Raw genomic sequence first — 26,706 nt, forward strand, 5'->3', positions numbered from 1 at the left:
TCATTCCTCAGCCTGGGTCAAGGCATGTGTGGGAGGCAACCAATCAATGTGTCTGTCTCCCAGCAATGTTTCTGTCTCTGTCTCTCCCCCTCCCTTCCACTCTCTCTAAAAAAATCAACGGGAAAAATATCCTCAGGTGAGGATTAACAACAACAAAACTATTTAAAAATACCATAGATTACATGGTTTAAACAAAGAACATTTATGTCACTCTTTTCAGCCCTCTAACCACAGGGATGCAGTTGGATATGCAGAAAGATGCCGTTCTCTGAAATCACCAGCATCCTATGTGTTGTACCCAAACGGGAAAAGAAGGGCCTGGGGGTTGGGAATGGCCCTGGGAAATGATGGTAAAGGCTTTTGCACCCAGGAGTTCAGAGTCCTTGGTCTCATTAACTCAGTGTTACCTTTGCACAGTACATAACCAGTCTGGGTCTCCCAGTTTCGCAGTTTCTAAATTGAAGACAATACTCATGCTATAAACTAGCAGTGTTATCCTTGAATGCCTCCTAGGTAAGGTCTGGATGAAGCAGAGGCACCTTTGCTGTCCTAGGTCAGGGGCTATCTTAGGCCAGTTTCTCCTTTCAGTTTTCATTGTACAGATAGTTTAAGAAGACTTGGGCGACCAAAAATATTATTTTTCCTTTCTCCCTATATTCTGAGCTCTAAAAGTTCAGAATACCTCTTCAATGTTATCTATTTAGAAATTGCCCTGCATTTGTTTACAAAATCATGAATCACGATCCAGGAAAAGGAAGAGTAACCAAATGTCAGGACAATGGGGGCAATAATTTCTGTTCGATTGCCTGTAAGATAGTATTTAGAGCAAAATAAATTGATTTCAACTATTTGTAAAACAGTCAAGTTGCTCAGAGGAAACAAAAACCTCGCTGTGTATGCAAATGAGGGAGGCAGGCTCTCAGTTTCCATTGGTTATGGGAAACCGCCTGCAGGCTACCTCCAGTTAGTATAAATACTAGTCTTGTTCTTCCTTTGGCTCCATTCCCCTCGCCTCTTCTTCACGAAGTACTTTCAGCTTTTCTTAGAAGTCATGTCTGGACGCGGGAAGCAGGGCGGCAAGGCGCGCGCCAAGGCTAAGACGCGCTCCTCGCGGGCCGGGCTGCAGTTCCCCGTGGGCCGCGTGCACCGCCTGCTGCGCAAGGGCAACTACGCGGAGCGGGTCGGGGCGGGCGCGCCCGTGTACCTGGCGGCCGTGCTGGAGTACCTGACGGCCGAGATCCTGGAGCTGGCGGGCAACGCGGCCCGCGACAACAAGAAGACGCGCATCATCCCGCGCCACCTGCAGCTGGCCATCCGCAACGACGAGGAGCTCAACAAGCTGCTGGGCAAGGTCACCATCGCGCAGGGCGGCGTCCTGCCCAACATCCAGGCCGTGCTGCTGCCCAAGAAGACCGAGAGCCACCACAAGGCCAAGGGCAAGTAAAGGGGGAGTTTAGCGTCTTCCTCGATCTCAACCAAAGGCTCTTTTCAGAGCCACTCAGTTTTCACTAAAAGGGCTGGCATTTCCCGCATTGTAGCAGCTGCTTAAAAATGACCTTCAGTTTTCTCAACCTACCGGTAGGTGTCAGTGTGTAAACGCCTAGTAACGCGAGTATAACTCCTATAAAAACAAAACTTAACATCAGCAAAGTAAATCAGGTACATCACGGGTACTTAAGGGAGTGAATGCTCAGGACCTCGGGGTTAAACCGGAAAGGACTGGAACTGCAGTTTGGTGAAAGGTGAATATTTAATTAGGAATCTTGTTAGTTACGGAGAGGTTAAAAGCCATCCTTCAGTCTGGAGTTGTTTTGCATTTTAATGGAGCAAGTTATCCCCAACTCCCCTCTCTGGGACTCTCGTTAATTGTAAATAGGAAAATAATAATGCCCCGGGTGCATGTGTTCTAGCAGAGCTTCTTAGCACAGGGTCCCGCGTACCTTTAAAAAGGCACAGTAATGTTTTAGTAGCACAGGTCTGAGGACATTTTTTTCTTAACTCCATTTTACACAAATCTCATTTGAAAGCACAAAACATTGTGGAATGCTTTATGTGAGAATGCTAGTTAATGAAAAGTAAATATTAGTGTAGCTGTAATATAAATGCGAAATCGAGTTAAATAGACATTTGGGAAAAGCCTATAAAACATTTTTAAGTCTACATTTAAATAGAGAAATGAAACTGACGGGAAATGAGCCTTCCAAACCTTGAATGAGGCACAAAACTTAGTTGGCCAATCACATCTAGCGCGCGCGTTTTCAAAACGATGAAAGGGAAACCAGTTTCAGGCGCCAAAATTTAAACTTTTATTCAGCAAACGAGATGTATCATTGTAAAGTTTACCTTAAATTCTGCGGAGAAAAGCCAAAGAGCGTTGTAGAGAAAAGGCAGAGGCGAGAAAGGACAGAAAACAGCCACGGTTGAAAGGGTGGTTGGGTGGAAGAAGTTAATTTCGGCTCCAAACGCCGGGGTGGATCTTAGGATCAGGAAGTGGACCCGCCTTCCAATAACTTCGCCGCGAGCCTTGATCGACAGGTGCCTGATCCAATGAGAGCGGGTCTCGCCTTATATATAGTGGTTGCGGGGACAGGGTGGGATCTTTCTGGCGGCTCCCTGCACCCAGGCGTTTGGCGATGGCTCGGACGAAGCAGACGGCGCGCAAGTCCACGGGCGGGAAGGCGCCGCGCAAGCAGCTGGCGACCAAGGCGGCCCGCAAGAGCGCGCCGGCCACGGGCGGCGTGAAGAAGCCGCACCGCTACCGGCCCGGCACGGTGGCGCTGCGCGAGATCCGCCGCTACCAGAAGTCCACGGAGCTGCTGATCCGCAAGCTGCCCTTCCAGCGCCTGGTGCGCGAGATCGCGCAGGACTTCAAGACCGACCTGCGCTTCCAGAGCTCGGCCGTCATGGCGCTGCAGGAGGCGTGCGAGGCCTACCTGGTGGGGCTCTTCGAGGACACCAACCTGTGCGCCATCCACGCCAAGCGCGTCACCATCATGCCCAAGGACATCCAGCTCGCGCGCCGCATCCGCGGGGAGAGGGCGTAAACTCTTTCCCATCTCAAATTCAACTGAAACCCAAAGGCTCTTTTCAGAGCCACCTACCATTTCATTTAAAAGAGCTGTAGGCAAAGGACTGGGACTTGTTTCCCGGGAAAAATTATGAGGTTGATTTTGCAAATAACTGCATGGTCGGGCGTATTTTAAATCACTACTTGCTGGAAAGCCTCAGCCACCCAAAGGTAAGCCTGAAAGACACCAGCATTGGAATTCCTATCCTGAAGTTGTAGGGATAGACTTGAGGCTCTGTCTAACTCAAACTGGCTCTGTGGGATATACAAAGCGAACCCTGGCCTTGGAAGTTAAATATATGTAATAGTCCTAAAATGGCAATATTAATGGGAAGAGAATCGGGACAAGAATGGTCTGCTTCTGCCCTTGTAGTGTGTGGGTTCTCGATTTGGTGCAGGAAAGAATTCAGGAGAATCCAGGTGATTTTCAGAGTATGTGTATTAAAAGTGCGATAGTGAAGCAAGGAAATGCCTTGGTTAGAGGAAGCAACAGGAAACAGACTAGGCAGGGCTACTTTGGCTCCAGCAAAGTCATGGCAAAGGAGGGCCATGTTGGGGTTGTTGTCAGCTCAGTGGTGAGTCAGGAAAAGGGGGCCTTGTGCACAGGTCGAGGGAGTTAGCACAGGTCAGAAACCACAGTCCCAAAATGGTGCTAAAATTTCAAGATACCAAGCCTAGATTTAATACCTGATGTAACTGCAGTTTCAACCTCTCCCAACAATATAATCAATCCACCAATCTGGAATTTTCTGGCCAAGTACTAGTAATAGTAAGGTAATCGGTTACCTGGGCCCTCTCCAACTCTGGAGAAGCCAATCTGCATGATAAAAACCGTCTTACTCTGTTTTCCCAAAGAGAAATCCTTTCTTTTGTTAATAGCTCCTTGGCTCCATCCGTGTTCCTATAAAAATTTGTTTTGTACAACCCCTAGAAGCACCCTTCTAGTTGTAAGTAGGATGCTGCCTGATTAATGAATTGCTTAATAAAGTCGATTAGGTCTTCAAATTTACTCAGTTTAATTTTGTTTTTAGCAACAATAAAAATGGTCTCATTTTTAACATTGTCTTGAATTCTAAGGACATGATTTATATCTTAATCCTCTCATGTATTAGCTCAGCAAATTTTTAAAAATAATGTAAACATCTAGGAATGACTGTATTTTTATTGTTTTCATTTGCATAAAATTCCTTTTCCTAGTTTTAGAGTTTATGAGAGCTTTAGTTGAATTCCATGCAGCAAACCCAGGAAAGGACGAGCACCCTCCTCCCTCTGTCCTACACTTCAGAAGAGTAGGCTATTTGCCCCTGAAATTTACATTCTTTCAAATCTGCAGTCCTTCACTGTTTAAATGTGCATGCTCTGTTTAAATTAAAGCACACTGTACATGCTGGTGTTCTATTGGAAATGTTTTGAAAGACTTCCATGTGCTTTAGTCCTATCCATATTATAAATTTTGTTTTAAAAAGAGAAGTCAGGGCGATAGGAATTTGCTGTCAAAGAACTATAAACTGTAACCAGAAAGGGGACCTGACCCTGAACCTAGCGTCCTGCCTAGGACCAGCTGGTAGTGTGTGGGTTCATACAGGAAAAATCCCACTACAGGAGTCCAGGTGAGTTTTAGAGGACGTTTATTACAGCTGGGGGCAATGAAACAACAAAGGGCTGGGGGAATGAGCCTAGGCTGGTCTGCTTTGCCTCACTAAGAAATCAGGGAAAAGGGGGCCTTGGGGACAGGTTCGGGGAGGTTGTCTGGGACGAACTGCTGCTGTCCATTGCTGTCCTGGTTGCAAGACTCCTGGGGCCCCTTCGAGTTTAGGAGCCTGTGGGAGAAAGGGGGGGGAGGGGTTGTTCTCCAGGGAAGGAGAGTTCTTACTAGACCTTCGTTTTGAGGGGTTTTAAAGGTTGGGCTTTTGGGGCAACCCTAGGGGAGGATCTCAACAGGATATGCATCAGCTTTATGCTGATACCAAGATGAGATTTATTCTCTGGACTTCATTTGTTCTTGGGTGTGGTTGGCAAATGGCACTAATTGCATTTCTGCTGTCTCCCTGAGTAGGTGCTTTAAGCTATTTAGCCTCTGTTTGGTGAGAAGTGCAAAGTATTTCCTCTTAAGTGTCCCTGGTGTAGGGAAGATAGGATTTCCTAGATGGCTGCAAACTGCTGTTTAACTCTGTCTCAGTTTCCCTCTTCCACTTACTAGCCTGTCCCATTAGCCAGACATTTTGCTTACAATGACTCAATTATTGACAAGTATTTATACTTTTTATGGAGAAGGCCACTAAAACTCAGTTTAATAAACTAGGTCAAACCCAGCTTCAGAGCAGCTGCTCGCCAATTCCAAACCCAAAGTCTGGTGGGGTGGCAACGTATTTACCAATTTCTTTGTTTCTTGGGGTTTGTGGTTGTTTCAATTCCAGTGTAGAAATGATCCACGGGATGGATAAATATTTAAACACACACACACACACACGACGTAATTTCTTTGGTGAATACGGCAGACACTCCTGTTGAGAATCTATTTTCTAAATACCAGAAAAATTTCCCTACCCCCGGGTTACTAGAGGCTCTAGAAACAAGGGCGGGGACGCGGGGCGGTTTCCCGCCTTTTCCGGTCTGTTCCAAACGAGGTCCGCCCACTTGTTACTTAAGAGGCTGCAGCGGGCGGTGTGGGGACAAACGGCGCAGAGTCTGCTCCTTCGTCATGTCTGGTCGCGGCAAAGGCGGGAAGGGCCTCGGGAAGGGCGGCGCCAAGCGCCACCGCAAGGTGCTGCGCGACAACATCCAGGGCATCACCAAGCCCGCCATCCGGCGCCTGGCGCGGCGCGGCGGCGTCAAGCGCATCTCCGGGCTCATCTACGAGGAGACCCGCGGGGTGCTCAAGGTGTTCCTGGAGAACGTGATCCGCGACGCCGTCACCTACACGGAGCACGCCAAGCGCAAGACGGTCACGGCCATGGACGTGGTCTACGCGCTCAAGCGCCAGGGCCGCACCCTCTACGGCTTCGGCGGCTGAGCCCCCGCGTCCACCAGCCAAATATTTTCACCACCAAAGGCCCTTTTCAGGGCCACTCACCTACTCAAAAAAGGCTGTAAAGTCTGCACGGTTATTCAAGACAGTTGCCTTTCGCAAAGTGTCACTACTGTGGTTAAAATCAAGGAAGTTATAAAGCAAAACTTATTTGTAGCCCCATAATTCCAGTCAAACTTGTATTTGCCCCACTCACTGCATTCAGTTAGTGACATTAAACTCGTGTAAAGGATCAATAATGCTAACGAAGTTCCTCCAAGATGCGAAATTAAATTAAATTTATTTGGCCTCGGGTGTCCGAGGAAGTTAGAGACGGGAGTTAGAACACTGCGCCCTTTGTCTAGTCAATGCACTTTACAAACTGCTTAGTCTCGGGTGACGGAGAGGCCCGGCGTGAGATTGGACATAAGCATGGCCTAGTTAGTTACATTTAAACCCGAGTCCACCCAGTTTGTTGGGGTGGATGATACTCAGCAGGAGTGGAGGGGGGGGACTGGTGAGCCCCAAAGTGTGTCAATCCTTGTGACATCGGGCAGGGCAAATTAAGAATTAATACCCACCGTTTTGCTGGATATGTCGAATTTTAAGACCTTGTTTCGTGAGGGCGACAGACTGCCCCCTTGCAGATTCCTAACTTGTAAAGATACTAAACTCCCAGACTAAGTATCTCGACGACGCTTCCACGGCTGCGGATCACTGGAAACTGCTCCTCGCCAACCATGGCCTGTGGTTTGTCCTTTCACAGGGGACACGGGGCACGTGGGGTCCTTGCCAGAAACAAAAAAACTAGGTACTTGTGAGCCTTGTCTCCAATGGGGATACGGAAGTAACGAGGAACCCTCCAGTTTACTCACTCCTGCCAGTCACCCCCAGAAGCTCCCGCTCCCTCCCGTTGCGCCCGTGGCGTAGCTGCTCCTTTGTCCCCGCGCACAGACTGGCTGAGGCCTGCCCTGGAGGAGCCACCACCCCAACATCTGCCCTGAAGTTACTGCTAAAGGTTGAGCCAGCTGACACCAAGCACAAGAAACCGTGTCTACAGAACCGCCAGAGCGCGACAGCCGCGCACAGCTCTTTCCGAGGGAGTGGGCGGCCCTGAAAAGGGCCTTTGGTGGTGAAAATGTTTGGCTGGTGGACGCGGGGGCTCAGCCGCCGAAGCCGTAGAGGGTGCGGCCCTGGCGCTTGAGCGCGTAGACCACGTCCATGGCCGTGACCGTCTTGCGCTTGGCGTGCTCCGTGTAGGTGACGGCGTCGCGGATCACGTTCTCCAGGAACACCTTGAGCACCCCGCGGGTCTCCTCGTAGATGAGCCCGGAGATGCGCTTGACGCCGCCGCGCCGCGCCAGGCGCCGGATGGCGGGCTTGGTGATGCCCTGGATGTTGTCGCGCAGCACCTTGCGGTGGCGCTTGGCGCCGCCCTTCCCGAGGCCCTTCCCGCCTTTGCCGCGACCAGACATGACTTCGCGAGCACAGAGCCAAGAACAATTGGCAATGAAGAGGGGAGCTGACTCTTATACCAACTACCGCTCCCCCTTAACCCCGCCTCCCCCAGCAGATGTAGAGATTGGAAAGCGCGCCGGCGGGAAATGTGACGTTACCTGTCCCCTCCCTTAATCCCTCCTCCAAACTCGGAACTTGCTCGGGGCGGGGGGCGGGGGGAGACCCAGAGCTCAGCTTGAAAGAGCAAGGATTGATCTTTAACTGTAACTACTTGGAGGAACTAGGCTGAGAATTAATGGTTCAAAAAAAAAAAAAACTGTAAGGAAAAAACACACAAAAGCAAAGATTTCACGGTAAATTTTGGTAATCGCAGGAACTCCAAGATCACAGAGATGAAATCTGAGTTCATAGTTAATGATAAACTTGGTTTAAGAGGTAGTTAGGCTACATTAACTCCCCCAAACTCAGGCAACATTAACTCTAGGAATGCCAATTCTTCCACGTCCCTCAAACTTTCACTGGCTCCTAATTAGGACTAAGTTGAGTACTACTAATCACTTGTTACGACTCAGCTTGGTCGCCTAAGCAGGTAAACAGTCGGAAGCTCCGTGTAAAACTTTTATCTGCATATACTTTTACTCCCAAGCACATGCCTACTTACACTAAACCACTTTGAGTTAGGTAACTAGTGTCTTTCCAGCCCTTTGTTGGAAAAGGTGGGTGGCTCTGAAAAGAGCCTTTAGGAGAATGAGTGACCTTGAAAATCAGGCCCTCTCCCCGCGGATGCGGCGCGCGAGCTGGATGTCCTTGGGCATGATGGTGACGCGCTTGGCGTGGATGGCGCACAGGTTGGTGTCCTCGAAGAGCCCCACCAGGTAGGCCTCGCACGCCTCCTGCAGCGCCATGACGGCCGAGCTCTGGAAGCGCAGGTCGGTCTTGAAGTCCTGCGCGATCTCGCGCACCAGGCGCTGGAAGGGCAGCTTGCGGATCAGCAGCTCCGTGGACTTCTGGTAGCGGCGGATCTCGCGCAGCGCCACCGTGCCGGGCCGGTAGCGGTGCGGCTTCTTCACTCCGCCCGTGGCCGGCGCGCTCTTGCGGGCCGCCTTGGTCGCCAGCTGCTTGCGCGGCGCCTTCCCGCCCGTGGACTTGCGCGCTGTCTGCTTCGTCCGAGCCATGGCAACAAAAATTCGTCAAGGGGAACCACAGAATGAAGTTAATATGTCGCCCACAAGCCCTGCTGATATTTATAGGACGTAAAGTGTAGTGATTGGATGAGAACGTTTAGCTCTGACGTTCCAGGCTCTGATTGGCGTTTCTCTAAGCTTTTCAATAACGCTTCAGTTTCATTTACTACTCCCCTCTTTCTGAGGCCTTTCAAATTTTTGCTGTTCTCCACCCCATCCGAGTTTCATAATCTGAGTTCAATGCTTTGAGCATTATCTTTTCACAAAAGTAAATCACTGGCCTCAATGCTACTATTACTTTTTAATCCTGTATATTCCTTTAGTTCTTGGGGAAGAAGTAGAGGGAATATTGTCTCCTCGCCCCCACTCCGGCCCCTTGTATATAACTTTCCCACTACCTGCAGCATAATCCCAGATGAGGTGACAAATTCCTGTTAACTTTTGCAAAAAGGAGGTCCCTTTGTATTGTTTAAGTTGACTGAGGGACTTTGAAATCTATAAAACGTAATCTCAAACCGAGTAAATCATAATAGCTTTCACCGAAATATCCCTTGTTGTTTGTGCTCTGAATTCTACACTTGGAGTTTTCTGAAACTCTTGTTTCCTAAATCCTAGAGTACATTTTGCCAGTTGCAGAAAAACTGACTGTGACGTTACCTAGCACCAAATTGGGTACACACCGCGCTCGCCCAATCATTGGATTCTAGACCCTAATGACTACTTATCATTTCCAAAACTTCATCTTATAATTTTTTTTTCAAGCTTGAAAGATGCGGATGTGGCTCTTTTATAATAGGATGAGGTAGATCAGCTTCTACTTTTTGATTTGTTAAATCTATTATATAGCTCGGCCATTAAGCAGATCGTAGCGGTACTTATTTGCATATTTAGACTCCTTATCCCAAAAAACTTAACTTCTCAATCCAGTGCTTCCGTTTTACAAACTGCGTTTAATTAAATGGCTTATTACCACCAAAGAAATTTGTTTACATCTTTCAGGAAATATTCACCCAAGAAACTATCCAGTCTTTGAGGAATATTTATACCTGTGTCATTATAATCGACTATCCTTAAAACTCAGACGCGTAGTCCCAATTGTCCTATTCCATCCAAATTCTTAGATAGAAATTATGTCATGCATTTTAAAAAAACAGACTCTCCGGGAAGTGGGAGATGGAAACAGCAGTGGAGCAGATGGAAGCGATTAGTGGCCACCCGTTGCTAATAAAATTCCTACGTCGCTAGGGAACGGGAAACCCTTCCCGCCAGGCTTTTGCGGACCTGTTTGAGAACCGCGGTCGCGCGCGCGGGAACGTGACGTCACTGCCCTGGTCTCCTGCGGTCGGAGGCGTTTACTATTAGCGATGTTAACGTGCTTTCAGCGTAGCAGACGAGTTAAGTAATTTTGCGCCAGACGTCTCTCCAGGGCGCGCTTCCTCACTTTCAAAGTTACGGGAGTTCCTGCCCGCGCAGTGCCGGTCGGGTAACCGCGTAGTCGCCCGGGGCCTCGTTAGTGCCTCGGATGCTAGGTCTTGGGTTTAGTAAGTGAACGATGATGCCGACAGAGGACACGGGTCGTACACTTAAGCGTCTACTTGGTGAACGTTGTAGGGATTCAAAAGCGTCTAAGCTTCGTCGAGTTACAGAAGCCGCCCCGCACGTCCAGCTTGAGTGTGAAGTGAGGTGCTGGGCGAGTTCACGGCGTTGTCGATTCTCGTTTGACCAAATCACACAGGTCCTGTCGCTCTTCAGCGCTGCGGGAAGGTCATGGCACAGGAGAGACGGCCCCAAGCCTGCAGGCCGTGCCGACACCCGCGCTCTCCTCTCCCTCCGCAGCCACCAGCACAGCCCGGATGGAGAGGACGGTCCCCAACACCGCCCCCTCTAGGTGAAGTCTCAAGTGGGGCTTCTCAGGTTCTGATGACCGTTCACAAACGGACCGCACCCCAGCCCCCGGGAGAAAGCCTGTGGTTTTTGTCTTAAGAAGTAGCTCCGGTCCTGTAGCCCCGTCTCCCGGAGGTGACCGCGGGGTCGCGGCGCCTGGGCGCGCGGCGGGGACCGAGTACCCATGGCCCGGGGGCGGGGCTCCCTTCGTAGCCGCCGAGGAGCAAGGCGCGCTCCGGGCGACAGGGGGCGCAGGCGGCGGCGCGCACCAATCACAGCGCGGCCCCTCCTTATAAATACGAGGCGCGCGGGCCTGTGGCGTCTTCCAGCCTCTCAGGTTCCTGCAGTTGGCTAGATCGATTCCTGCTCTCGCCATGTCCGAGACCGCGCCACCCGCTCCGGCTCCCTCCGCGGCCCCCGAGAAGCCTTCAGCCGGCAAGAAGGCGAAGAAGCCGGCGAAGGCCGCGGCGGCCGCCAAGAAAAAGCCGGCGGGCCCGTCGGTGTCCGAGCTGCTGGTGCAGGCGGTGTCCTCCTCCAAGGAGCGCAGCGGCGTGTCGCTGGCCGCGCTCAAGAAGGCGCTGGCGGCCGCGGGCTACGACGTGGAGAAGAACAACAGCCGCATCAAGCTGGGCCTCAGGAGCCTGGTGAGCAAGGGCACCCTGGTGCAGACCAAGGGCACCGGCGCCTCGGGCTCCTTCAAGCTCAACAAGAAGGCGGCCTCCGGCGACGCCAAGCCCAGCACCGCGAAGGTGGCGAAGCCCAAGGCAACGGGCGCTTCTAAAAAACCTAAGAAGGCCACCGGTGCTGCCGCTAAAAAAGCTGTCAGGACTCCAAAGAAGGTCAAGAAGCCGGTGACCAAGAAGGCCTCCAAGAGCCCCAAGAAGCCGAAGGCTGTGAAGCCCAAGAAAGTAGCCAAGAGCCCGGCCAAAGCCAAGGCGGTGAAGCCCAAGGCGGCCAAGGCGAAGGTGACCAAGCCGAAGACGGCGGCCAAGCCCAAGAAGGCAGCGCCCAAGAAGAAGTAGTTCCTGTTGGAACTTCGTTCCAATAACCCAACGGCTCTTTTAAGAGCCACCTACCTCTTTCCTAAAAGAGCTTTTAAGGACGCAGGCCCCTGGGCGTTGTAAGTGTCATCCCCGGCGCACACGCAGCGTCAGGAGCGCCGATGGACACAGTTCTCACTGGGTGTCCCAAGTCAGTAGAAGTGTTTGGGGCTCCCGGGTGACAACAGAATTTAGGAGACACTAGGCCTTTTTTCCTCTCACCTGAGGTTTTTATTAGACCTATCCTGACGTCACATCTCCCTAACTAGTTAGTCGTAGACGGTAACTACCTGTATCCGTGATGGAGCCCCCGGCCCAAGCTGGGAGTCCTCACTTTTCTAGGCAGGGTTTCCCTGGTCTCAGGAAACCGGGGGCAGCACTGCGACGCGGTCTGCCCTGGAACGGGGATGCTGTTTTGAGTGACCAGTGAAACCTAAGGCTCAATATCAGCCTCCGCAGTAGATGGGGCAGGCGAGCTGTCCCGAGTGGCGGTGAGTCACGCGTGGACGGCGCACAGGTTGCTGCCCAGCCGGTGCGCCTCCTGCGGCGCCCGGACCCCGAGCTCTGGCTGCGCAGGGCGCTCCTGCCGGCGCGGCGCGGGACCTGGACCGTGCGTGGACTCGTGGGCCGTCCTCTGGTTTCCAGCCTTTGTCAGGACAAAGGAGCTTGGCTGCAATGGAGCTTTAGAGCCCAAGCCTAAAAGCCGTTGCCCGGTTTTTCTCTTTGTAGAAACAACTGCCACGATGGGAAAACATTTGAAATTCCACTCTGCCCCACTAAATCCTATTTCATAGGGCGCACCGTGTTCCACCCTGGTGGCGCGCGCACCACATTTAATACTTGGGGACACGCGCAGAATTGTCCCTTTAAGCTTTAGAAAATTTAATTCTGGGATTCCCTGTCATGTCTTTTATTCACATCCAAGAAAAAAACAGTATATGATGAGCCAGGTTTACTCATTTTTACCTAACGCGACTCAGCTTTAAGACTATTTTTACATAGGCGCATATAAGTTGTTTAATACTCAACTGCTGCATTTTTTTAAGGTCTCCCCTCCCCCCGCCTTGTTTTGCACGGCTCCCTCCATCCCCTAATGTCTGTCATTGCACATTCCAAGTTCCCCCTTCCCCACACTGGGTTCCTCCTCTCCTCTGAATTTGCTCGTTTACATACAGCTACCCATACCCACGAATGGCTGTTTTGTTTTTCGGTTAGGGTTGTTATTTACAAAATGGTGATATTATATACACTTTCATGCATGTTGCTTTTTCTTTTAACAAAACCCTGAGAAAAATCCTTTCAAGTCGAATCATCTGCTGACCGTGGTGTAGACAATGGAGTTCCAACCCTGAAATTGCTAGATTAATTTTATTATTATTTTTTAATATCTTTATTGATTTCAGAGAGAGGGAGAGGGAGAGAAAGAAACATCAATGATGAGTCATTGATCCTCTGCCTCCTGCACACCCCCTGTTGGGCATCGAGCCCTGACCCTGGTATGTGCCCTGACTGGGAATCGAACTGCAATCTCCTGGATCCTGGGTCCCTGCTCAACCGCTGAGCCACACCCAGCCGGGCTAGGGTACATTTTAAATTTCAGTTGGTGAGTGCTGACATATCCTGGATATAGCTCTCCTCTATCCTCCAGCCATCAAGGTATGGTCTCATTAATTTCTGCAAGTCTACAGAGTAAAATTATTTCACTTTGTCACTTCCTTTCTTCAGGTTTATTGGCCATTTGAATATGCACTTCTCAGAATTACCACTTACATCTTCTGCTTATTCACTGGGCAGCCTGTCTTTCTCTTTTCCCATTGTTTTATATATAATAAAAAACTAACCTTATATTTACCTCCTGTGTTACAGGTAGTTTTCTAATTTTGGCATTTTCTCCATATTTTCTTTGTCTATGATGTATTTTCCATTAATATGTATTATATGTAATTTATTAAATATATTAAAAATTTGCATATTAGTTTAATTACAAACAACAATGGTCACAAAATGTTTAGTTTCTGCCTTTTGCTTTAAAGATAACGTCACTGATACACAATCATGAGATGTTTTATGGAATCTTGGTTCCTCAACCTGGTTAGATTATCAAACCGAAATTAGGAAGGCTCCAGACAAGATGACATCAAGAACTAAATCAGATTAAGGAAAACCTGGTGCGGCTTCCACAAGAACTAAACAATCAGCTTCACCCGTGACCCTCAACATTTGCCTCTAGAAACCATAGATTAAAAACCGTCACGGAGCGTGGGTTTTAAGGGATAGCTTCCCATTTTCCTTGACCGGGAAGTCATCCAGACACACGCAACGCGACTCTAATGAATGCCGGCATCTTTGCGTGTGAGATTCCATCAGGACCCTGGCAACCTTGTCTTGAACTTTCAGACTGAAGGAAGAAATTTGAGGGGTCAACAGTCCTGAAGCTGGGAACCCCAGAGCCTCCTTATAAAGATCATTCCTTGCTTTGGAGCTGGGCAGGGAGAGTGTAGGTCTCGGTATCTCAGGGTTCTCTCCACCCCTTCCTGACAGTCTGAGAACCAGGGAAGCCGGCCAACTTATTCCTCAAGGAGCCACCTATGTTCCTCCCGAAACGTTCATTATATTTTTAAATTACTGCTGCTTTTCATCTCCATCCTCTCTTGCGTTTCCAGTCACGTTCCCTCTGTCTCGACACCCCTCCTCCAGCCCACAAGTGTCTCCCATCCGACACCGCCACCCAGGCATCCCAGGCCTCCCCTGAGTCCAGGGCGCCTAGACCCAATTCCAGGGTATACAGAGGATGTTTTTTTAAACGGTCAAAGTCAGGGTGAGATTTGTGGCTAAAGGGAACTTTCCTAGAGACAGTAAGCTGATACCTCCAGACTACAAGTTAAACGGGTGACACCACAACGTCAGGGTGCAGGGCGTCCAGGACAAGTATAGGAACCCAACGGGGAGTCTTCACCTAGTACAAGGAGCGAAGAAATTATGGAACGAGGGGTCTCCCGCGTGCTCCCAAGTTTGCCCAGCAGGGGGAGGCCGCTGGCTGACGGCAGGCGCACCACAGACTTGGGGGACTCGAATCACCATCGTGTCCACCACCCCAGGCATTCAGAAAGAACGTGCTGCTCAAGGCCTCCTCGTGCTTAGTCGGGACGAAACCCACGATCAGAGCGCAGCAGCCATCGCTCGCAGAGGCCTCGCCCGCGGCACCCCGGAGGCACCCACAGGCTGAGGTGCAGCCCCCCCCCAGTGCGCGCCCGCGAGCGAGCTGAGCCTTATAAAGAAGTTCCTGGAATTTTAATGTCTCCAATGGGCTGCGACCTGCCCCATCCAATCAGAATTGCACAGATAGACCCTCATTTGCGTATTTACTGACCAGTCGGTGGCCCCCTAACAACAATTCGCGACGTGCCAATCTGGCCAATCAGGACACTGTTATCTGGGCCAATCAAACGCTGCAAATGTGTATTCCTCATATGCATACAAGTGGGCCAATCAGGTACCAGCGCAGGCACTTTCTCTATATAAGCGGGTCTCCCGGTGGCCGTCGTGCTTCTATTTCTGCGCCGTGTGGGACCCGTGGGCTTCCTAGGGTCGCCGCAGACTGATGGCTCCTCTCGGCTTTGGGTTAGTGGCAGCGAGCTTTTGTTGCCGGTATAAAAGCAAATATCCTGGTCCCCGGCTTCCTTGTGTTCAGAGGCCAATGCGCAGTGGTCACCCCTCTGCGTAGCTGGTGTCCCGAGGGCCCACCCTGCGGGCACTGCCCCTCTGCGGCTGCCTTTGCCCACCGTCTCAGCTCTTCTGCAAGGCTTTTCTTACCCCACGGAAGGAACCAAATAGTCCTTCGCTTTCGGCCTGCGCTTCCCGTCCTGTAAGGGCCTTTTTCCTGTTGTTTCCCTAGAGCGCCCTGAGTACCCGAGACGAGCGGCGCGTTCCAGCTGGGACGTGAGCGCGGGTGTTGGAAGCGCTCTCTCCAAACCCACCGGGCTGGGTGCTCTCGATGGCGGCCTGGAGATGCAGCTTCTCCGTCCCGCAGCTTGTCCACCTTCAGGCCGTGGCTGCCAGGCACGCGGGCCCTGGGCGCTCGGGGCCCCGCGCGTCTGCTGACCCGGACGCAGCCACCTGGCCGTCCACGGGGACCCTTCGGGCTCAGCAGGAATCTAACTTCTAGCCCCAGAGGTAGAGGAAAGGGGTTAAAGGAAACGGGTGACAGTGGCACGCGGGATGCAGGCGGCCCCTCTGCTTGGCCCTGCCCTGCCTCCCCTTCCTGCCGTATCACAGGGGCCACCCTGTGGCCCAGGATTGGGTCGGTATTGAGATATTAAGACAATAATGAAACAATGCAACACCTTGAGCATCGAACTGATTGCTAAGATGATGCCCATGCCAAATTATCCTTTTGAAAATGTCAGTTCATCAAGCTTTTCTTCTATTTCCTCTTCTGGATGGACGTTGGGGCCTAACCATGCCTCTGACATCCAGAAACAACTCCATTCGCTCCCTGTCCCCTACTCCTAGAGAGAGGATGTCAGAGGACTTCAAGATTTTTCTATCAACCACACGTTATTGTAACAGCAGTTTTATGGCATGTTTTGGTCATCATTAGCATCCTGTGCATGTTTTCAGTGACTTCACCGTGGTCCTGTCATTAGCCAACTCAGGTGTGATCATTTAGGTTTGACAAGGAATGGGCTTTCCAAAATAAACCTGTGTGTAGTTACCGCCTACTTGCTCATATCTGATTCCTAATAAAGACAGCAGTCAATCATGCCAGCAATAATTACTTGCTGAGATTTTAAAATATTTCAAGATAGCTGGCACTAGCACGGTCTAGAAAATAACTCCTTTTCCACTACCGAGTCCCCATCAAAAATCACTTTACTCCCGATCTCCTCCGCATTCAAAGCTTCTCACTCTGGCCAGTTCTCAGTCTTCTCTCCCACTTGGGTAATTGTCTGGGCAGAGCTCACTAGGTCTATGGCCTCTGCACTCACCATGTCCCCCAGCACCGTGGCTCAGATTATTAATCCACGTGTCTGTGCCTAGAAGACTCACTGCTATTTCTGTTTTCCTGCTCTTGTGTGCAGTGAGCAGAAACCCCTGCAGCTTTCCCTCACCCCCCACACAAGATCCAACTGTGTCAAACACACTGGGAGGACTGCAACCTCCTGACCTCTGAGTCACCCTGCCGGTCACCCAAGGACTTCTGGAAATCAAAGCTCTGAATCCTTTGAAGGGGGATAGAGAGGTCAAGGATCAGACTGACCATACAGTATTTTACAGTCTTTATGTCCATTTCTTTCAATGCAGATTTATTGAGGATCCACGAACAGTACAGCCATTCTGGGTACGGCGAAACAGCAGTGAAGAAAATAAACCATAATTCTGCCCCATGGTTTTACATTATTTCTCTCTGCTGGCTAAGCCAAGAAGGAGACTTCTCCTTTCCTCACTCATCCAGGGCCGGCAGGAACAAGGGAGAATACGGAAAAACCTGAAAATAGGGCCGTAGTATGTCCGAGAAGGAGGCCTTGGGGAAGGTGAAGATGTGGGAGCCCGTGGTCATGTTGTAGAAAGAAACAATTCCAACCTCACAGTCCAGGAAAACCCCCACGACCAGGGGCTGCTCCTTCAGATCCAGGGGCACGCGGGGCCAAGTGAGCGCCACGTAGCCGTCCTTGGTGCACAGCCGGATGGCCCAGAAGCCAGTCTCGGGCTTCTGCATCGTGCCCGTGTACCTCTGCACACTCTCCATGCAGACTCCTATGTCCCACCCTGTTCCTTCGCCCACATCCACCTCAAAGTAATGTCGCCCTGAGGTGAAGCTCTCACGGCCCAGGACACAGGGTGAGACAGTAAACCTCCTGGGAGAAGAGGCCTGATTGTCCTGGGGGTACCCCCGAGTCACTTGTCTCTGATCCTCAGACAGAAATAGTTCAGGATGAGCTGTGTCTGGATCCAGAGTCACGCCGACTGAGGGGAAAAAAAAGACATGTTTTTTTGTTGCTGAGAACACAGTTTGTTTTATTTATTTTTTATTCTCGCCTGAGGATATTTTTTCCATTGCTTTCAGAGAGAGTGGAAGGGGGGGAGAGAGAAACATCCATGTCTGAGAGAGACACACCAGATACATCGATTGGTTGCCTCCCGCACGCATCCTGAGCAGGGCCGGGGATGGAGCCTGCAACCCAGGTATGTGCCCTTGGCCAGAGCTGAACCTAGGGTCCCTTCAGTTCCGACGCTCTAACCACTGAGCCAAACCGGCCAGGGCGAACACAGTTTATTTTAAATAAAACCAGCCTGAGCTTCAGTCTGAGCCTTGTCTTGGACTAGTAATATGAGCTTAGCTTTGTGAAACATAAAGTAGACATCATCACATTTGTCCCAAAGGACGATGCAGAGGACTGAGTTCAGTGCTTGTAAAATGCCTTCACAAACCTCGATAGCTCCTTAACAGCTTCTTCACGTCAAAGTAGAGCTCAGGGACATTGCACACGGTGTGAATCTCCAAAGAGAGGGCCTCCGGCGTCTCCAGCCGCACAGCCTGACTCCTGGGGTAAGCAGAGGCCAAGGCTTCTTAGTGGTGCCTCCCAACAGCTCTGCACCCCATCTACCCCCCTTCCTTCATTCAACGCTCACCTGCTCAAGGCATCCTTCACGTCCTGCAGGGGGAAAACACCAAGGTAAGTGTGGGAACATCGGTACTGATGGGCCACTGTCTATCAACGCTCCCTCCCAGGAAGGAGACAGCAGTCCCGGCCTTGGGTATCGATGGACACCCCGTGCAATGATGCCCACCCCAACCCTTGGGACAGTCGGTGCTGCAGGACGTTTCTCAACCTCTGAGTCTGTTACCTTCCTTGCTGAGGTGGTGGGAGCCTGTGGACCGCTTGGGGAGGGGTCCAGGAGCTTCCCCCATGCTCCCTCCAGCCAGACTTGTCTTTGTTGACCTAACTTCCCTCAGAGCGGACCCTGGGAGAGACCACTTATCACAAAGACTCTCAGCAGGGGATGGGTGGATGGCGCCGAGACTGGGCACTGAGGTGGTGGCCGCAGGTGTCCCACAGGGGTGGAGCAGCCATGAGACACTGTCAACCTGGCAGTGTGACCGCCAGTTCTACTTGTGGGAACTGGAAGGAACAGCTTCAGGTTGAGTTCACCTTCGTGTGGCTCGAAGGAGGCTGTGCAGGAGCTCTGGACCCATCAGGAAAAGGTCATCACTCATGTTGGCAGCGCCACCTGGTCACGTGCCAGTCACCTGGATGAGCTTTTCAGGAGACTGTCTGACAGACAGGGTTCTGTGCCCATGGGACAGAGGCAAATGGTAGCGGAAGTCATCCCATGAGTGCTTTGGCCAAGCAACACGCCCCATCCACCAGTGGGGGGATATTTTTCTGATACACATGATGGTGCCCCGTAGACCAGTGCAGGCCACCTTGCAGATATTAGTCTGTATCTAAAAGAAATATGCCTTTAAATTTGCCACACGAATGTGCCACCTCTGAGCGAGGCGGGGTCCTTGCCTGTTCACACTCTTCTGCACCTTCCCCCCACACAGCTCAGAATCAGACACCTTTCAGCCCTCCCAGGGCACAGCCTCACCTGCAGCAACTTCTGGGCGGAGCCCTGGCATCTCTCCTCCAGCTCCAGGATGTGGCTCTCGAGCTCATGGCTCTTCTGCCTCAGTTTGGCCTCACTGACCCTCAGTTTTTCCAGGGTCTGCTCTCTTTCTTTCTCCAGCCTCCACAGGTAATACTTCTCCTCCTCCTGCAGGAAGCTGTGCAGACTCTGGAAGTCCGACTGGATTTTCTGTCTCTTGGCATTTATCTTCTCCTAGAGTCAAGAAAGGATGTTCAAACCCGGCCGGGATGCTCAGAGGTTCATGGCTCAGCAGCTGAGCATCTACCTATGATCCAGGAGATCCCGGTTCGATTCCCGGTCAGGGCACATGCCCAGAGATCCCCAGCAGGGGCATGCAGAATGCAGCAGATCAATGACTCTCATCATTGATATTTCTGTTTCTCTCTCTGCCTCTTCCTTCCTCTCTCTGAAATCAATAAAGGCATATAAAGAAGAAAAAAATGCTCAAAAGGTGGAAACAACCCAACAGTCCATCTATGGATGAGTCAATAAACAAAATGTGGTCTACAGACACCATCGAATAGCATTCAGCCTTAAAGAGGAATGAAATCCTGACACAGGCACAACACAGATGAACCTTGAAGTTAAACAAGACAGTTACAGAAGGGCAAACATGATATGATTCCACCTATAGGAGGGACCTAGAATAGTCAAATTCAGAGGCAGGAAGTAGAGCAGTGGTTACCAGGGCTGAGGGAAGGGGGGATGGGGAGCTAGTGTTTAATGGGGACAGAGTTCCAGTTTTGCAATATGGCAGTGGTGATGGTTGTAGAACAATATAAAAGTACTTAATGCCACTGAGCTGTCCACTTAAAAATAAAGTGGTAAATTTTATGTTCTTTATATTTTTTATGCACAGGGACACACAAAAGAAAGTTAGCTCAGCAGCCATGACATTATTTGCCGGTGAGTCATGGAGCTGGGACAGTGTCTCCCAGTCCCTGCTGCAGATTCGTGACCGGGAGGCAGGGTCACTGAGTTTAGTCACCTGGATCCATTTCCTTATCTCTCAGCCAAGATGCATGATGGGAAAGCTAGATAATTTAATCACAGAACTAGGGCCAAGGTCAAACATTTCTTTTTCATCTCATGGCACACGTAATTACTAAAATTCTGCACCACACCAAAAAATATTTTTGCCAATCTGACAATAAAAATAGGCATAATTTTGATTAATTTACAAAATAATAATTAACTACTCTTTTTTGCTCCACAGTGACTTTTAAAAAAATCAGGTGCCTATACTTGTACATGGCACCAAGAATCAACCAGTCAGATGCAACCTTAATATGTGATGTGACCGATAAGATGCAATTCTATTATATGATCTATATATTTAGGGTTCAAGACAGGGCATTCACACCACATGGCTATTGTTGTATTGGCTGTTGTCATTTTTTTCATTTAACAACCTAAGGGAAAAGAGCTCAGTGCCCATGACTAAATAGTCAAGTTTTGCATGTTTTAAACATTCTTGGGGCACACCAGTTGAAGATTGCTGAGTTACGAAGATAAGAAGAGTTTTTATTAGGGATAAAAAAAAGTTTGTTTGTATCTGAGGCAAATGCATGAAGCAAAAGCTCATCATGAACACCACACCAAGACTGGACTCTAACCAGGCCCCTAGGAGAGTCCAGTGACTCTCAGTGGGGGAGGGGGGCTGAGTGGCAGCTTTATCACAGTTAACTGAGAAGTATTCATCCACCAGCCCAGGGTCCACTTGATCACCCTTGTGTGTAAGACTAACTCTGCTTTTGTCCGGGGAGACAGACACTGATGGTGTTTCCATATATGTTAGACAATCAAGATCCTCCCCACTGCCAAGACCCCAGAAATGAGGGATATAAGAGTGTCCTCTGAGAATTCGAGTTTAACAAAGGATCAGGACAGAGGTTGGGAGGAACCCCTGAAAAAGGCAACACAGCTCAGGGCCTTCGGGAATGGACTGCAAGCTGGTATCTTACGTAAACATGACTGTAAAGGACTGCATCTCTGACCACGGGATCTGGTCTGCAGCTGCAGAAAGGATGCTCCATACAAATCAGGCTTCCTTGACCAGACTCATGAGTTTGAGTAACAGGCATCTCAGCCTGGAGTGACTTTGTCTTCTGAGTTCTGCACCTTGCACCATGGGAAATGCACCAAGGTAATGAGGCCCCCAAACTAGGAAGGTACTTGGGGGTAATGAAAGTTGGAAATGCAGTGGGGGATGCCTCTCCCTAAACAGGCACAGGGATTCCACTTCTTCCAACAGGCATCGGAATCCTGGCCAATTCTTACCGAAAGGTGGACGGGATAGGAAGTAAGTTCTCATTGATGTAGACAGCCAAGGGCATAAAAACAAATGGTTTCTTCTTGGGGTTTCACCTACTTGGTCTGCTCTAGTGAGACCATCACTGTGCTTTGCCCCATCACCCCCTACACCTAAGCTCTCAGACAGAAAATAACTTGAGATCAAGAAGCCCACATTTGCTGTTGTCCATCCTCACCTGAGGCTAATTTTTCCATTGATTTTTAGAGAGTGGAAGGGAGAGAGAGGGAGGAACATCTATGGGAGAGAGACACATCAATGGGTTGCCTCCTGCATGCACCCCAACTGAGCTGGGATTGAAACTGCAACCCAGGACTTGAATAGACATTTTCCAAAGAGGACACACAGATGGCTAAGAGACACATGAAAAAATGCTCAGTGTCGATAATCATCAGAGATGCAAATTAAAACCACAATGAGGTATCAGTTCACACCTGTCAGAATGTCCACCATCAACAAATCAACAAATGACAAGTGCTGGCAAAGGTGTGGAGAAAGGGGAACCTAGTACACTGCTGGTGGGAATGCAGACTGGGGCAGCCACTGTGGAAAACAGTGTGGCGGTTCCTCAAAAGATTAAAAGTTGACCTGCCACTTGACCCAGTGATCCCACTTCTAGGAATATATTCTAAGGAACCCAAAACACCAATCACAAAGAACTTATGCACCCCTATGTTCATAGCAGCACAATTTACCATAGCTAAGATCTGGAAACAGCCCAAGTGCCCATCAGTAGACAAGTGGATAAAAAGCTGTGGCACATTCACACCATGGAATACTATGCAGCTGTAAAGAGGAAGGACCTTTTATCCTCTGGCACAGCATGGAGGGACCTGGAGAGTATTATGCTGAGTGAATAAGCCAGTCAGAGAAAGACAAGTACCACATGATCTCACATATATGTGGAATATAATAAACAAAATAAACTGATGAACAAAGTGGATCCAGAGACACAGAAGCATGGAACAGACCGAGGGATCTCAGAGGGAAGGCGGGGAGGGGGGAGTGGTTGGGGAGAGATTAATCAAAGAACTTATGTTTATAAGCATAACCCATGGACACAGACGCTGGTATGGGAAAAGCCTGGGGGTGGGATGGGGGTAGGGTGGAGGAAATCAGTGGGGATAAAAAGGGGGCATCTGTAATATTCTCAACAACAAAGATAAAGAAACATTAAAAAATAATTAAAAAATAAAAGTTAATCTTATACAAAAATAAAACACAAACAACAACAACAAAAAAACCTGCAACCCAGGTATGTGCCCTTGACTGGGAATCGAAACTTCCACTCTGCAGTGCGTGGGCCAACGCTCCACCCCGAGCCACACCGGCCAGGGTAAGAACCCGCCCCCCCCATTCTTACATTCCATTCGTTGATCTGCTTTGTCGTGAATGCTTTCTGGTTCACGCATTCCTCTTCCAGTTGCCTCAGTTTTGTCACGGCTTCTTGGAGCTTTTCCTGGAGGAAAAATAGGGTGACTAGAGCCTATTCAATTCGACAACTCTGCATTAGGCACCAAGGCGGCAGAGGCTGGGGGGAACCCCAGGCCTCCAAGGCTATTAGGATGATATTGAATCTGTAGGGAGGCCTTACACTCTGCCAGGAGGCATCCTGAAGGATGTATGTGCAGTAACACATTGGATCCTCTTGACAACCCTGAGCAGTTGGCAGGACTTTTAACATGGTTTCTGTGTTATAGAAACAGGTGCTATAAGGGGTGGTGGTAGAGCTGTGAGTCCAACCTCACCTGCTGACCCCGAGCCTGAGCCCTGTCCACCAGTACAGTCCTGCCAGGGAAACACTGCACACAGAGTAAGACGATAGTCATGTAAAAGAAGATTTTATGAAATACTATGCTGAACCATACATGGGCAGGGCTTTGGCACACAGGAGGGGAGCTCTGATGTCTGCTGGGGAATGGTACCGGGAAGCTGATTTAAAATGATTCAGTAGCTGTATCAAGCTATTAGGTTATCTTTCAAAATCGTTTCTCCCATTTCCATGGGGAGCCGTTTTAAGCCAAACCAAATTGCCAGCTGTGGTCTGCGCTGCAAAAAGCGGCACCTGGGCTCTTTGAACTGAATTCTCGAGAAAGGGCTGTGTCGCCCTCGCTATGCGCCAGAGCTGAGCTCTCCACGTATTCCTGTCCTTAAAGCCTGTCCCCGCTCCCCGGCCTGTGTGTTGGGGAGCGAGGTCCTGTTGGCTACTGTTCTCACCACTTACAGATGGGAGACCAAGGCACCAGACAGTCAATAGCTTGCTCAGAGCTACCCACCAAGGAAATGGCAGAACCGAGTTCACACTAATCGGAGTGACTCCTGGGCCTCAGGACCGTCACCCTGTGCTGCTCCTACTCCGGCCACTTGGTGGGAAAGAAATTCCAGGGGGGCAGCCCTGTTACAGTCACCACCTGCTTCTTGGGGTTGAAGGTATTGCCCCGGGCTGCGGGGTGGGGCGGCCAGTGTGGACACGCCTGAAACCTTGACACAAGATCACCTTCGCCTCGTTGGGGACGGGACAAGGAGCCCCACTCCAGGGTCATCTTCCTCAGGCCCACGCAGGACAGAGAAGCAGTAATGTTCCCACACCTCGGCCCAGCCCCCACAGCAAAGCCAGTTTCCTGGACCTGCTTTTGGGTGAGAAACTTAGGAGCCATGCAAACCTCTCCCGCCCGCCATCCTCCAGGGCCAACCATTTCCAGATCCTTCAGCTGCCCTCCTGAATCTTGCTTACATCTCCCTTCTCCCTCCTTGGGGAATAAAATGAGTTTCACTGCTTCAGATGGTCAGGACACCCTGCGCTGGGACTCAGACTGAGCTGATTTGCAGGCTCTGGGCGGTCATCGGCCTTTCCCTCCCCCCGCCCCTGGCTGTGCGTTTACCACACGGTCCCCTCGCCTGGAGGGTCCTGTCTCTTCTCCACACGTCTACATACTGTTCATTTTTAGATGTCCTTTGGGACTCACTTCTGGGGAGGCCCCCCAGAGACTCCCTGCACTCTGTGGCACCCCTTCCCAGCACCCAAACCAGGGTACACGGGGCAGTCTCTTTCCCTGGCCTGCAGGATGCCTACAAGGAGGCATCTTTGTCCCCTGTGCATTCAGACTCTGCCACGGGGCATTGCCTACTGCGGTGTCCATTATATACAAGAGGGAAGCGATAAAACATGCAGGCGTGGGTTTGCGCACACGGCGTGGTAGCACTGGGACAAATTCACCATGGCAACAGCGGACGCGAGGAGAGCCTGACCAGGACAGCTATAGTTCAGGGGCACAGCCTTGGGCTTCAGGCTGGATGATCGGAGGCCTCGGGGAGCACAGGAGCGCGGGCACTCACCTTGTAGCTGAGGCACACGTCCTCCAGGAGCACCGTAGTGTGCCCTTTGTGCCGTGGGGTGCGCTCACAGCGCCAGCAGATGAGCTGACCCTCATCCTCGCAGAACAGGTGGAGCTGCTCTCCGTGCTCCTCGCAGGACATCTCCTGGTCCATCTCCTTGATGGCTGCAATGAGGCTGCCCAGCTGCTTGTTGGGCCGGAGGCTGGTTCTCTGGAACGGAGCCCGGCACTGGGGACAGGAGAACATCTCCACTTGCGGATGCAGCGTGAGGGGCCCCCCGCCCAGGAACCGCAGGATGCACGCCTGGCAGTAGCTGTGTCCACAGCTGATGCTCAGGGGCTCGATCATCAGGTTCAGGCAGATGGAGCAGGTGGCCTCCTCCCTCATCTTCTTGCTGGCTGTGGCCGAGGCCATGCCTCTTCCCGCGAAGCTCCAATGCTGGGTCCAGAGATTTCCCGCAGTGGTGGAGACACGCCTCCCCTGGTCTTGAGGTCTCTCTAGAGCTAGAGGCAAGAAAAGGTTTGGAATTTAGAAGATGCAAAAAAGGCAGCTGTGGAATAGGGTAGTGACATTAGGCGTGGCCGCTTGAATGTAAGTTTATTAAAATGAAACAGAATTTAAAATTCAGTTTTTCAGTCCCACTGATCCTATTTCAACTGCTTAATAGCCACCGGTGGCTCCACGAAGCCCCAATATAGAACATTTCCTCAGGGCAGAAGGTGTCGCTGGTCCAAGCGTGGAGAGCGCGAGGGAGCACAGCGGGGTCCTCGCCATTGCCATTGCCATTGCCGCAGCGAGGGCTCAGTGAGGGCGTGTGAAACTCTCCTACTCTAAGGAACATCAGGAATCATCAGCGATAGTTAGTTCCAGGACTGTTTCTTTGCAACACTTAGAAACGGGGTGATTCACAAAGGATTCCATTGAGACAGTCAGGGCCGACCCCACAGGATCCCCCCAACAAGTCCTCCCCACCTCACTCCCACCCCGCCGAGAACAAAGGCGCAGTGGAGCCCTGGCTGGTGGTGGGCAGCGGTCAGCCTGCGGCCTGCGCACCGGAGGGCCTCCCGTTCCATGGCCGCGGGTTCGATTCCTGGCCTGGTCCGGGTGTGTGCAGGAGGCAACCAATAAATGGAAAATACATCCTGGAGAGCGGATTAACACCACGAAACCAAAAACATTTTAAAAAAACACGTTTCCGGGGAGGCCCAACCGGGATGAGGTGGAAGTAAGGCCCCGGGAGAACCGGTTTGTCTGCCGCAGGTCAGCGGCCCGGCCGGGAAGAGCCGCAGCGAGGCCTGGCCCTGGGGCGCGGCTGGTGGTTTCCCCTCCGGCCAGGACTGGTCTCCCGGGGGAAGGCCAGGGCGACTGGAACCCGGGGAGCAGGGGGGCAGGGGGGGCAGACCCCTGCAGGCCTGGGCTCTCCACCCGGCTGCGGCTGCGGGGACCCCCCCGCTCCCCTGGGAGGGAGGCGGCGCGCACAGCGACCTTCCTTCCAGCTGACAACCGGCCGGAGCAGAAGCAGGGACCGGCCACAGCTGCCGGGTGGCCGCTTCCCCCAATAACCAGGAGTCACTGGGAGCCACAGGGCTTCTTGGGGACGTCCCTTCCTGGGAGGCGGTTTCCCCCAGGGACGCCCTCGGGCGCCATGGCTGAGGTCCCGCGGCCCGGGGCCCGTCCGGCCCGCGCTCTCCTTAGCGCACGGCCCGCGGTTTGGCGAAAGCGAAAGCGGCGGCGGGGCGGGCCCGGCGTCTGGGGGCCCAGCGCCCCGCGGTCAGAAGCGCCCC

The 26,706-nt window shown here is 51.3% G+C and overlaps 7 protein-coding genes across 7 annotated transcripts; 4 read left to right on the forward strand and 3 right to left on the reverse strand.

The window, feature by feature from the left end:
* Positions 1–1,019: 1,019 nt before the first annotated feature.
* On the forward strand, positions 1,020–1,666 carry LOC107539700 (histone H2A type 1). The gene has a single exon (XM_016216275.2). It carries the CDS (start codon positions 1,052–1,054, stop codon positions 1,442–1,444), a length of 393 nt encoding a protein of 130 aa, XP_016071761.1. The 5' UTR covers positions 1,020–1,051; the 3' UTR covers positions 1,445–1,666.
* A 939-nt stretch (positions 1,667–2,605) lies between these two features.
* LOC107539697 (histone H3.1) lies at positions 2,606–3,100 on the forward strand. Its single transcript, XM_016216272.1, has one exon. It carries the CDS (start codon positions 2,634–2,636, stop codon positions 3,042–3,044), a length of 411 nt encoding a protein of 136 aa, XP_016071758.1. The 5' UTR covers positions 2,606–2,633; the 3' UTR covers positions 3,045–3,100.
* Positions 3,101–5,768: 2,668 nt separating this feature from the next.
* Positions 5,769–6,132, forward strand: LOC107539716 (histone H4). Its single transcript, XM_016216290.2, has one exon. The coding sequence runs from the start codon at positions 5,769–5,771 to the stop codon at positions 6,078–6,080; it is 312 nt and encodes a 103-aa protein (XP_016071776.1). The 3' UTR covers positions 6,081–6,132.
* A 947-nt stretch (positions 6,133–7,079) lies between these two features.
* Positions 7,080–7,632, reverse strand: H4C1 (H4 clustered histone 1). The gene has a single exon (XM_087827719.1). It carries the CDS (start codon positions 7,547–7,549, stop codon positions 7,238–7,240), a length of 312 nt encoding a protein of 103 aa, XP_087683845.1. The 5' UTR covers positions 7,550–7,632; the 3' UTR covers positions 7,080–7,237.
* Positions 7,633–7,903: 271 nt separating this feature from the next.
* Positions 7,904–8,729, reverse strand: H3C1 (H3 clustered histone 1). Its single transcript, XM_016216271.2, has one exon. It carries the CDS (start codon positions 8,705–8,707, stop codon positions 8,297–8,299), a length of 411 nt encoding a protein of 136 aa, XP_016071757.1. The 5' UTR covers positions 8,708–8,729; the 3' UTR covers positions 7,904–8,296.
* Positions 8,730–10,944: 2,215 nt separating this feature from the next.
* Positions 10,945–11,667, forward strand: H1-1 (H1.1 linker histone, cluster member). Its single transcript, XM_016216263.2, has one exon. The coding sequence runs from the start codon at positions 10,975–10,977 to the stop codon at positions 11,620–11,622; it is 648 nt and encodes a 215-aa protein (XP_016071749.2). The 5' UTR covers positions 10,945–10,974; the 3' UTR covers positions 11,623–11,667.
* A 5,235-nt stretch (positions 11,668–16,902) lies between these two features.
* On the reverse strand, positions 16,903–25,618 carry TRIM38 (tripartite motif containing 38). The gene is made up of 6 exons (XM_016216260.2): positions 24,923–25,618; positions 22,950–23,045; positions 19,237–19,467; positions 18,274–18,296; positions 18,073–18,185; positions 16,903–17,607 (listed from the first exon to the last, which is right to left on the reverse strand). Exons 1-6 carry the CDS (start codon positions 25,334–25,336, stop codon positions 17,084–17,086), a joined length of 1,401 nt encoding a protein of 466 aa, XP_016071746.2. The 5' UTR covers positions 25,337–25,618; the 3' UTR covers positions 16,903–17,083.
* Positions 25,619–26,706: the final 1,088 nt, after the last annotated feature.

This window comes from Miniopterus natalensis, chromosome 19, assembly GCF_054644295.1.
Source record: "Miniopterus natalensis isolate mMinNat1 chromosome 19, mMinNat1.hap1, whole genome shotgun sequence".
Lineage (NCBI taxonomy): Eukaryota > Metazoa > Chordata > Mammalia > Chiroptera > Miniopteridae > Miniopterus > Miniopterus natalensis.